At 39.4% G+C, this 12,500-nt stretch overlaps 2 protein-coding genes across 2 annotated transcripts in view; one reads left to right on the top strand and one right to left on the bottom strand.

Annotated features, from left to right (window-relative positions):
- Positions 1–773, top strand: part of LOC115223679 (cilia- and flagella-associated protein 57-like) — a 3,569-nt gene extending 2,796 nt beyond the window's left edge. Inside the window, exon 1 of the mRNA XM_036512590.1 lies at positions 1–773. This exon is cut by the window's left edge and continues 2,796 nt beyond it. Within this exon, the coding sequence (XP_036368483.1) occupies positions 1–632 (632 nt within the window). The 3' untranslated portion in view covers positions 633–773.
- Positions 774–7,591: 6,818 nt separating this feature from the next.
- LOC115223617 (protein wntless) overlaps positions 7,592–12,500 on the bottom strand; it is a 39,052-nt gene continuing 34,143 nt past the window's right edge. The window contains exons 10-13 of the mRNA XM_029794274.2: positions 12,235–12,378; positions 10,957–11,110; positions 10,089–10,172; positions 7,592–8,414 (exon numbers count right to left, since the gene is read on the bottom strand). Coding sequence (XP_029650134.1) covers positions 8,314–8,414; positions 10,089–10,172; positions 10,957–11,110; positions 12,235–12,378 — 483 coding nt within the window. The 3' untranslated portion in view covers positions 7,592–8,313. The remainder of the gene's footprint in view (positions 8,415–10,088; positions 10,173–10,956; positions 11,111–12,234; positions 12,379–12,500) is intronic.

Raw genomic sequence — 12,500 nt, 5'->3', positions numbered from 1 at the left:
AGGACGAAGAGAAATGCTACTATGAATCGAAATTGAAAAACCACGAACTCGAGATGCTGAAATGTGAACTAGAATATAAAAAGATTACCGAACTGAGACAGCATATTGAACATAGGGAGACACAAATCTGTGACATGAAAGAGCAGATCAAAACTATGCAAAGGGAGCTGGAAAATTTCACTCATCAGTTTATCATTATGGACCGCGCAACAGCAGAAACGAAACAGAAGCTAGCGGCCACTTCTCAAGAATTGGACAAAGAACGTACAGAGCTGCACAAAAAAACAGCTTTGTTAGACAGGTTCCTCGCCGACCTTATTGATTGCACGTCTTTCATACAAGATCCGCTGAGGTTGAAGAGCAGCGTCAAATTGCTTTATCAAAAATACATTGACAAGAATGTCGGTAAGATCGCCGCTACAGACCCCAACATACAGATGGAATGGGCTAGACAGCGGAACCATTTCGAATACAGTATACATACACTAATGAATGAGTTGAATAAAACAGTGAGAGGGGCTTCGCTGGAAAACGAAGTCCTGGTAAACGAATGCAGTAAAATGGGAGATGTGTTGAAGTTGGAGAGAGAAAAAAGCCGTCGATATCTGAGTTTACTAGAACGAACTCAATGAAAAAAAAGAAGAAAAAAATGAAAATAGATCTACTTTGTTGATCTTGGGAATTTTTTTTATCATTTGAGCGAAACGAAATGAATTATATGTTGTAACTTGCCCATTTTTAATGTGAGTGATAAAAAACCTTGTTCTGAAGTGGGAATTTTGTTGTTGATTTTGTTGCTAACTTATAAAAGCCAATTTCACCGAGGTCCAATTTGTCTTTTGTCTCATCATTCACGGGTCAACGAAATAAAGTACCAGTAAAATACTGGGGTCGAAGTAATCGACTACACTCATCCCCTTGAATTCCATGCCGTCTGCCTATGTTAGACAGTGTCGAGTTGTTAGACAAATTCGTTTGTTGTTGTTGTTGGTGTTGGTGGTGGTGGTGGTGGTGGTGGTGGTTATGGTGGTGGTGGTGTTGGTGTTGGTGGTGGTGGTGGTGGTGGTGGTTGGTGGTGGTGGTGGTGTTGTTGTTGTTGGTGGTGGTGGTAGTGGTGTTGGTGGTGGTGGTGTTGGTGTACGTGGTGGTGGTGTTGTTGTTGTTGTTGTTGTTGTTGTTGTTGGTGGTGGTGGTGGTGGTGGTGGTGGTGGTGTTGGTGGTGGTGTTGGTGTACGTGGTGGTGTTGTTGTTGTTGTTGTTGTTGTTGTTGTTGTTGTTGTTGTTGGTGGTGGTGGTGGTGGTGGTTTGCATCGGCTGCGACGGCAAGTGATTTTTTTTAAAAATTTCCCACAAGGGGACAACATAGATAAGGGACAATACAATGTGATTGGGGTCACATGGACGGATGGATATAACATAAAGATGACATTAAAAATTCACAAAAAATATAAATAAATCGAATGTTAGGACAGACCGGAAGACATTACGGATGGAGAGGGAAGGCGGGTTCAATTCGCACCCCACGGGGCCCCGCCTTGCCACTGATACCTGAGATACGTCCTGCGTCGCATTCATGAGGTTACATTCTCTCTCAACATCCGTGCTACATTCTTCCATCGATTTTCAAACGTTTTCACAGTCAGGCTTTTTCTTTCCAGCCCTGACGATGTAAAAACGTCCGCCAGTTTCGACGGTAACAGTTCCAGTCGAGAAAATTCAAAATAATGAATTATAGTGTGTGTGTAAATATATATATATATATATATATATATATATATATATATATAACACAAACACATACACGACGGGCTTCTTCCAGTTTCCACTCAGAAGGTTTTGGTCGGCCCGAGGCTATAGTAGAAGACACTTGCCCAAGGTGCCACGCAATGGGACTGAACCCGGAACCATGTGATTGGTAAGCAAGCTACTTACCACACAGCCACACACACACACACACACATATATATTATGTATGGAGTGGCTGTGTGGTAAGTAGCTTGCTTACCAATCACATGGTTCCGGGTTCAGTCCCATTGCGTGGCACCTTGGGCAAGTGTCTTCTACTATGGCCTCGGGCCGACCAAAACCTTGAGTGGAAACTGAAAGAAGCCCGTCGTGTATGTGTGTGTTTGTGTGTGTGTATGTATGTGTGTGTGTGTTTGTAGCCGAATATTCCGCTGTCGTACTATCGCCGATGTTAACATTACATGATATCACGAACAGAGGCCAAACTATGTCCCACAATATTACCTGACCTGTTTTAAAAGGTGACACAGAAACTAAAAAAAAATCTTTGCTGTTGTCTTCGTCCCAGAGCTCGCAAGATGGGAGAAGTCCGAAACGTCGTCCTTTGCTATTCGTAAGACCCACAGAAGGGAAAGCAAATCAACCCCCGACACCGAGAGCATCGACGGATAAATGCGCATCCAGGTTCAGCGGTTGCGTAGGAAGTCGGGGGACAAGAAACAGGAAGAAAGAGTGAGAGAAAGTTGGAGCGAAAGAGTACAACAAGGGTCGCCACCACCCCACCACGTCCTACCGAAGCCTCGTGGAGCTTTAGGTGTTTTCGCTCAGTAAACACACACAACACCCGGTCTGGGAATCGAAACCACGATCCTCCGACCGCGAGTCCGCTGCTCTAACCATTGGGCCATTGCGCCTCCACTGCTGCTGCTGCTCTTCTTATTGTCAAGACATACAATAGTTATAATTTAAGAGATTTGTCGGTCCATCGCATGGTAACGACGGACAAAACGGCTAAGGCGTTGCCCCAGAGGATGGCGAGGGAGATGCGCTGAAACAGCCACTCCGATTTACTGGACTTGCAGGTTGCCATGTCTACCCACAAAAGCAGTGAGCAGGGATTTAGTCCGGGGTAGGGGCGCGCAACAACGCTAGAGATTATCCACTGTCACAGGCTCGACCACAAACCTATCGGAGAGCGACTGATACTTGGACATCTTGGCTTTGTCGGCTTGGCGAGCAGCGAGGCCTGGGCTGGCAACCTAACACATAATGTTACTGCTGGAGAAGGTGTCGCAGATGAGGGGCCTACAATGGCAGGACGGAAAAACTGACATGCCTTGTAGCCTTTTTACCGTCCTTTCTGTCCAACCCCCGCTGCCTTAAGCTGGGAAGAAAATCTTGCGGCGTCTGGAGCCGACTCCAGATGTAGAAACCAAGGGAAATAATATATTTAAAGATTATGATAAGAGTTACCTCCCTTAGAACAGATTGTGAAAGGGAAACAGAAAATGTGCTACTCTTACTCTTTTGCCGAACCGCTATGTTACGGGGACGTAAACACATCAGCATCGGTTGTCTTCAAATTTTGGTACGAGGCCAGCAGCAATTTCGCGGGAGCGGTGTTGTGAATTATATCGATCTTAGAGTTCAATAAGCACTTACTTTATCAACTTCGAAAGGATGAAAGACAAAGTCGACCTTGGCGGAATTTGAACTCAGAACATAAAGACGGACAGGACAAAATGCCGCTTAGAATTTTACCCGGCGTGCTAACCATTCTGCCAGCTCGTCCCCTTTGCCAATACATATATTGATTTCAAATTTTGGCACAAGGTCAGCAATTTCGGTGAGAGGTCGATTGCATCGATCCCAGTCTTTCACCGAACCCTAAGTTACGGTGACCTAAACAAAAAACACCAGTCATGAAGCGGGTGAGCAGAAGAAAAACATAAGCACAAAGACACCACACACGTGTGTGTATATGTGTGTATATATATATATATATATATATATATTATATATATATATATATATATAATGTATGGAGTGGCTGTGTGGTAAGTAGCTTGCTTACCAATCACATGGTTCCGGGTTCAGTCCCACTGTGTGGCACCTTAGGAAAGTGTCTTCTACTATAGCCTCAGGCCGACCAAAACCTTGTGAATGGATTTGGTAGACGGAAACTGAAAGAAGCCCATCGCGTGTGTGTGTGTAACGGTTAAGATTGAAATGTTATTATGAAATGTTGGTGGAGGCAATGGTAACGATAATAATTTGTTGTTATAATTGCATGTTGTAAGATGTGAAAGATGAAGAATGCATGAAGTTTTAAGAAAGGGCTCCTTCACAAAATCACTGTGGCAGGACATGGTTTGCGTTTGAGAGAGACTTAGCTGCTGTTTCTTTCAAGCTAAGCAATTGCGTAATTAACATTGTTCTGGTTATTCTTGCTTTTGATTTTGTCATAGTTTGTAATAACAGTCCAGGCAAATTCAAGTGATAGACATTAATTGTTTGGAACATTATATGAAAGACAAGGCATACTCTTTACTCTTACTCTTTTACTTGTTTCAGTCATTTGACTGCGGCCATGCTGGAGCACCGCCTTTAATCAAGCGACTCGACCCCGGGACTTATTCTTTGGAAGCCCAGTACTTATTCTATCGGTCTTCTTTTTGCCGAACCGCTAAATGACGGGGATGTAAACACACCAGCATCGGTTGTCAAGCAATGCTAGGGGGACAAACACAGACACACAAACGCGTACATATATATATATACATATATATGACAGGCTTCTTTCAGTTTCTGTCTACCAAATCCACTCACAAGGCATTGGTCGGCCCGGGGCTATAGCAGAAGACACTTGCCCAAGATGCCACGCAGTGGGACTGAACCCGGAACCATGTGGTTGGTTAGCAAGCTACTTACCACACAGCCACTCCTGTGAAAACAAAACATACGAAAACAAAAAAAAAAAAGGGGAAACTTTTCTTTTCTTTAAACTATCTTTATTCCATTGTATAAACTACAGATTAATACACACAATACTTCCAGAGATTCTTTGGCTCCAAATAAAGAATTTTGAACATCAGAGTAGCCCAGCAGTAAATATACATGACAACATAATTATATATGTATTGTATGCACATAAGTATGTATGCAATATATATATATATTTACACATATTCATACATGCATATATATATATAAATGCACAAATACTCATGGTTGTGATCAATAGTTTGGAACATAGGTCTGAAAATTAGAATTTTTATATCAAATGCCCAAAGTTATATTTAATTTGCAATATATTATTACTACTTACAATAATATGGTAGATAATAACAATTTTACTCCAAACTTTTGGCCACGACTGTATATGCATAGACATCCACACACACACACACACACACAAGCATATGCACGCACACACATATACATACACACAAATACATACATATACATATATATATATATATATACAGGGTGTCCCAGAATTAACAATTTCAATGAAATTGGGCAAATTTGAAAAAAGCTGGCAAAATTTATTAATTATGATACCAAAACAAATATATTTATAAATCTTATAAGTTGTCCTTGGTGGTATTTGAACTCAGAGTATAAAGAATTGGAAGAAATTCTGCTAAGCATTTTGTCTATATTATAAAAAAAGTTTAACACACATCAGACATGACAAACATCAATAAAAGTAAGTTTTAAAAGAAAACTGCCTGATTTTACTGAAACAGATAGTTAATTCTGAGACACCCTACGTGTGTGTGTGTATATATATATATATATCAGGTCATTAAGAATGAAATGTCCGGTTTTCTTATATATATATATATGTGTATATATATATGTATGTATGGATGAGTAAATATTTATGTATAAAAGCATTATTCTCTTCATTAGATTTCCGAAAGCATTGCCTTCCTAAAACCCTTGCTGTAATGTGGAATTACCAAACACAAAGAGTATATATTAACCTTTTGATTACTATCTTTGTTCATTTCCATATAACATGGACAAAAAAAAAAAAAAAAAAAAGCAGTTTGCACATTACAAGTTCTACATTACAGCAAGATTTCTGTGAATGCATTATTGCTTCCATAATACGAGAGATGTCCAAATATGAAAAGGTTGACTGTTAAAAAAAAAAAAAAAAAAAAAAAAGGAAAAAATGTCATTTCATAAAAATTTATATGAATATTCGTTTATATGTGAATATGTTTTTCTATGTATAGAAAATCAGCGTTCATATACATTAGCTAAGACACAACATAGAAAAAAAAAAAAATTACATTTCGCATTTTTTTTTTTATCGTTATTTTTTTTTTTAAGGGGATTCTTTTGTGCATACATATTCCTGCTCTGCACCATTCCATCCTATCCTGCTCAAACAAGAAAATGTCTGGCCCTGTTTTTTTTTTGTATTTTAAAAAAAATTTTGTTTTATTTTTCACAATTCTGATTCAGACAGCTGTGTATGGGAAGACCATGATCAGGTCATCTTTCTTAACATCCACTTTTCCAAGCTTGTATTGATGAAAACGGAAGTTTGTTGAGATGAATTTTTCTATGACTGGATACCTTTCTTGCTGCCCGTCTTCACCTGTTTCCGAGCAAGATAATATTTACTCCGCTGGTCCCACCAGAAACAAACTACATCCCTTGTATTACAGCGATACATGTTTACTGCCTTCCCATGATCTCAAAGCAAGGGTACACACAGCCACACGCACATCTTTTACCTTGTTTCAGCTATTAAACAGCAGCCACGCCAGGGCACTGCTTTGAAGGGCTTTAGTCAAATGTATTGACCCCAGGACTTTTTTTTGTAAGCCTTGTACTTATTCTAGCGATCTCCTTTCACCAAACCACTAAACTATGGAGACGTAAACACATAAAAACCAGTTGTCAAGAGGGGAACAAACAGACACAAAGACATACACACATAAATATATACAACAGGCTTTTTTTCATTTTCTGTCTACCAAATTTACTCACAAGGCTTTGGTCGGCCCAGAGCTATATAGAAGACACTTTGTCCAAGGTGCCATGCAGTGGAACTGAACACAGAACCATATGTGTATATATATATATATATATATATATATATATATATGTGTGTGTGTTAATTGTCCTGTACTCTATTTTTTTGTTGTTTAAAAAAATGTCCAGTTCCTTGGGTTTGTGTCTTCTCCACTGTCCCCTTCTTGCTCTCACACTATCTCTCTCTCTCAAATTGAATTTGCCATTTTTATCTGTTTTGGTTTGTTAAAATACATGCCTATTTCTTTATTACCCACAAGGGGCTAAACACAGAGGGGACAAACAAGGACAGACATAGGTATTAAGTCGATTACATCGACCCCAGTGCGCAACTGGTACTTAATTTATCGACCCCGAAAGGATGAAAGGCAAAGTCGACCTCGGCGGAATTTGAACTCACAACGTAACGCAGACGAAATACCGCTAAGCATTTCGCCCGGCATGCTAACGTTTCTGCCAGCTCGCTGCCTTGATAAAATACATACCAGTCAATCACTGGGGTCAATATAATTGACTAACCTTCTTCCCAACAAAATTACAGGCCTTGTACCTGTAGTAGAAGCACTAATTTACAAGCAGAAATTTCAAAATCCCACACCAACCAGATTGGTACATTGGTACCTTGTATCATTCATACTAATGTACATGTACCTGTAATTCATTTCATTACTTAAGTAAATGTAATATTTCTTTAATTTAGAATGTGTTATCAAAGGTGATCACCCTCGGTTTGAAAAAAATCGGTAAGCCAAAAAGGTTTTGTTATTAGGGATTCTAAACAAAAATTGATGTACCTGTAGTTTATCAATCAACAAAATTCATTCGATATTAAGTCTTGCATGGTAGTATCGATCTTCAATCTCTCTCTTGGTGGAATTCTGCCTCAAGCACCCCATATTAATCCCTCATAACTTTTTTTTTTTTCTTTTGGAATTTTCAGAAAATTTTTGCAAATTTGTATTCAACACACACAAAGTCATACAACTATGCAAAAACCTAGTGTGATTTAAGGGGTATTTAGCTGTTATTTTTAGCACATCTCACGACCACCTCATAGCATCCTCGTTTGTCACTTTGATGTATTGATGTTTTTCAATATCTTTCTCTCTATAAACACATTTAATGATACACTGCTGGGATTTAAGCCAGAAATTCAAACTGTATTTTGAACTGTGGTTTAAAAAAAAAATTTTTTTGATTTAAAATAATCTTTTATTTTTTTTTTGCATAATCGTATGAATTCCCATGTGTTACAAAACAAATTCAAAAAATTTTCTGAAAATTCCAAAAGCTAACAAAGTTATGAATGGTTATATGGCTTGCATAATCAGAATTCCGCTGCTCCCTTTTCCTTGAAAAAGTGGTCCTGATTATTTATTGAACCTGGCATAGAGCATACAAAATAATAGCCAGGGGGGGGGGATTATCATATTTTGGTTTGGATCAATGGATGGATGGCTGGATGGATGGATGGATGCATGGATGGATTGTTGGTATCACACGATATCATTACTCAATAGCAGGTTTTTTGAGGAATGAAGAAATCTGAGATGCATCCGAAGGTATCTGCGTGAGTTGAACTTCTTCTTCCAGGCTGTTGTCTGCTGTATCTGGTGAGAATGAAAAAAGAGAAAACAGGTACAAAATGATGATGACATTGATGATAATAATAATAATAATAATAATAATAACTGTTACTCGTCAGTTGTTTGACCTTAACCAGTTGAGCATGTCTTTTAGTGGCTGACGATATGTGCATCTCTGATCACGAGCAGAAGTAGCGGGGGAGCATCATAACTGCTTGTTGAGAGGGATTCTTTGGGGTTTGAATAATTCACCTCCGGAAACACAGTGTTTCATTCATCATCCTTAAACAACCATTATTCAGGGACCTTTTGAGCGGGATGGGTTACTCGACCAGAAGAAAATTCTAACTGGGCCCCACCTGCAAAGTCATGCGCTGTTTATCTTGATATGAGCTCACCATGTCATGCACATATGGTTATGATGCATGTGCCTGGTGTACCCTTATCAGACGGGTAGTCATGATGAGTATACTGGGCTTCGTATATTTTACCCCAGTGTCATTTTGATGGCATGCAATGCTCTCTCACTCAAATAATAATAATATTAATAATAATAATAATAATAATAATAATAATAATGGTTTCAAATTATGCCACAAGGGCAGCAGTTTTGGGGAAGGGTGTAAGTCAATTACATTGACCCTAGTATTCAACTGGTACTTATTTTATCACTGCTCTCTCACTCAATAATAATAATAATAATAATAATCAAATAGAGTCCTGCCACATGAGCAGAAGGGTTGCAAGCATAAGTGCAGAGGTACCAAGGATCAACTCCCGATAGACAAAACTGTACTTAGAGACTGCAAGAGGAGGAAAAGTACCTTAGTCAGGTCATACAAGATAGATTCCAACAAGTTCCAACAAGGTATGTCACTTGGGCAGAGTCTGAGGAAATTATACTCATACCACATGAATGTAAATTTACTCTCTTTTTTTTTTTTATTTTTTTTTTTACTTGTTTCAGTCATTTTGACTGCGGCCATGCTGGAGCACCGCCTTTAGTCGAGCAAATCAACCCCGGGACTTATTCTTTGTTAGCCCAGTACTTATTCTATTGGTCTCTTTTTGCCGAACCGCTAAGTGACGGGGACGTAAACACACCAGCATCGGTTGTCAAGCAAAGCTAGGGGGACAAACACAGACACACAAACACACTCACATACACATATATATATATATACGACAGGCTTCTTTCAGTTTCCGTCTACCAAATCCACTCACAAGGCATTGGTTGGCCCGAGGCTATAGCAGAAGACACTTGCCCAAGGTGCCACGCAGTGGGACTGAACCCGGAACCATGTGGTCGGTAAGCAAGCTGCTTACCACACAGCCACTCCTGCGCCTAATGTACAAATTTGTAATTAAATTCTTGAGTATTAATTTAAAGAGTTGTAAGAAGCAAAGATGACCGATTTCATCACCATTATCATCGTCATCGTCATCGCTTAGCGTCCGCTTTCCATGCTAGCATGGGTTGGACGGTTCAACTGGGGTCTGGGAAGCCAGAAGGCTGCACCAGGCCCAGGCTTCCCAGACCCCAGTTGAACCGACCAACCCATGCTAGCATGGAAAGCAGATGCTAAATGATGGTGATGATGATGATGAAATTAGTCATCTTCATCATCATCATCAATAAACAATTATTAACTTGCTTATCTCCAAAACAAGGTGCAAAAAGCAATGACATTGAGTTACCATCGATGATCTGTTTGGTCTTGTGAGACGGAGCGTACATACAGAGTAATCCAAAGACATAGACATTCCACATTCCATATACTCCTGCAACAGAAAGAGAGGATGAGTGAGTGTGTGTAGTGCATGTGTAAGATGTGCATGTGGTGTGTGTATGAGGTAGGTGAGGGTGTATTTCTTTACTACCCACAAGGGGCTAAACACAGAGGGGACAAACAAGGACAGACAAAGGGATTAAGTCGATTACATCGACCCCAGTGCATAACTGGTCCTTTATTTATCGACCCCAAAAGGATGAAAGGCAAAGTTGACCTCGGCGGAATTTGAACTCAAAACGTAACAGCAGATGAAATACTCCTAAGCATTTTGCCCGGCGTGCTAATGATTCTGCCAGCTCACAGGTAGGTGAGGGTGATGTGACAGGTGTGTGTGCATGAGTATGCGGTGTGTGTGAGGTGTGGGTGTATGTGTGTATGAAGAGTGTTAGGGTTATGTGACGCATGTGTGGGCATGTGTATGTTGTGTGTGTGTGTGTGTGTGTGTGTGTGTGTGTGTGTGTGTGTTTGTTTGTCTATTGGTGTAGGTTGTGGTGCTCAATGTTTAGAGAGAGAAAGACAGTTAATGGGTGCTGTGTGTGTGTGTGTGCATGTTTATGCCTTGGTGTAGGATATACTGTTCTGCATGTCCAATGTTTGGAGAGGAAGGGGGGGAAAGAGAGAAACAAAAGGAAAGTGAGAGGTGGGATACAGGAAGAGGGAGAGAAAGTGAGGGGGGAAAGGATGCCATCAATGACTGGGGGTCAAAGCAGAATGAAGAGGAGGTACAGTGCCGCAAAGGGTCCGGGGAGGGATGGCAAGAGAAATGGCCTTACCTGTGAAGAAGGCACTGGTATATTCAAGTGAAGGGGATTCTTCCCCCCACTTCCACTGTCCCTCGCTCACTTGGCTAATGATGAAGAAGATTACGGTGAGAGCTGCACACACTAGAGTGGCCAACATCAGGAACTTGAACCGATAGATCAGACCCTGCAACAGCAACAAAGGCAACAGTATTAGTAGCAATCACATATATATACATTTATATATATATATATATATATATATATATATATATATATAAAATACACACACACACACGAAGGGTACTTAAAAGTTCCTGGCTTTGGGTAAATGAAAACACAAGAGGAGCAGTTAATTATGATTTTATTCAACATATTCTTCTCTCAGGTTCAGACACTTATTGCAGTGGTCCTTCAGTTTTTCTAAGCCCTGTAAAAAAAATCAGAAGTTTGGGCCTCCAACCAGGCCTTTCACAATACCCTTAAAGCCAGGAACTTTTCAACAACCCCTTATATATATATATATATATATATATATATATATATATACACACACTTACACATGTAAATATCCATGTATGTTTGTGTATGTACATGTGTATATATATATATATATACATATATATAATTAGAAATATTGCATTTCTAAATCTCTCAGAGAGAGTTATGCAGTAGCAGTACTATAAAGTGATGGCTTGTTGCCAACTTAATGTGGCAGTCCCAGGAAATGATGAGAAATTTAGAAATGCAATATTTCTAATTTTGTAGATTAGTGAATTTATTTCACTTGAAATTCTATAAGTTTTCAACAGTGATTTAGCACTGACAGCTAGCAAGGCCAAGCTACTCCAGACTGATGAAGGGCAACTACTCTGAAACTAGTCTCTGGTTGCTGGCTTTATTGGGTGGAGATGCTTATCTCCCCTGTTCGAAAACTTAAGGATACAGAATGCTTGTGTCACGTAGCCAAACGGTAAACGGTGTTTCTTTGGGCTAAATAGCAGTAGCATTCTTCCCTTTCCTGGGACTGCCACATTAAGTCAGCAACAAACCACCACTTTATATATATATATAATATATATATATATATATATATATATATATACACTTTATTATTAAAGCTGCAAAAATATCACTAAAATCTGCTACTCAAGAGTTTGACATTCCTGTTCATCTATCCAACTTTTCAGTAACCCCTTGTATACATATACTCTATTGCACCCCACACCTGGGATCCCACAAGTATATCACAAATGCATATATCAAACACCATATAACAATAATGCAAGACAGAAAAGTGTCATTTGTTACCTGGTAATATTTTCTGCGAGATGAACTCATGTGAGGAAGTACAGTCTTTTTCAAGCTTATCGTCTTAAACACTTTGAAAATCATGTAACAAAGGAAGACAAAATAAAGACTAGCAGCAACCCCTGCAAGTATCACTGATCCGAGCTGAAAACATTGTTAAGGAAAATAACTAACCATCAAATTTAATGAAAGGTGTGTATGATGCATGGGATCTTTTCGGTTTGAACGGCAGTTTTTTAAAATAATTTCCACGTAACTAAACACTT

This window comes from Octopus sinensis, linkage group LG23 (genome assembly GCF_006345805.1).
Source record: "Octopus sinensis linkage group LG23, ASM634580v1, whole genome shotgun sequence".
Taxonomy (NCBI): domain Eukaryota; kingdom Metazoa; phylum Mollusca; class Cephalopoda; order Octopoda; family Octopodidae; genus Octopus; species Octopus sinensis.
The sequence above is the reverse complement of the archived record's forward strand: the minus strand, read 5'-3'. Positions and strand labels throughout refer to the sequence as shown.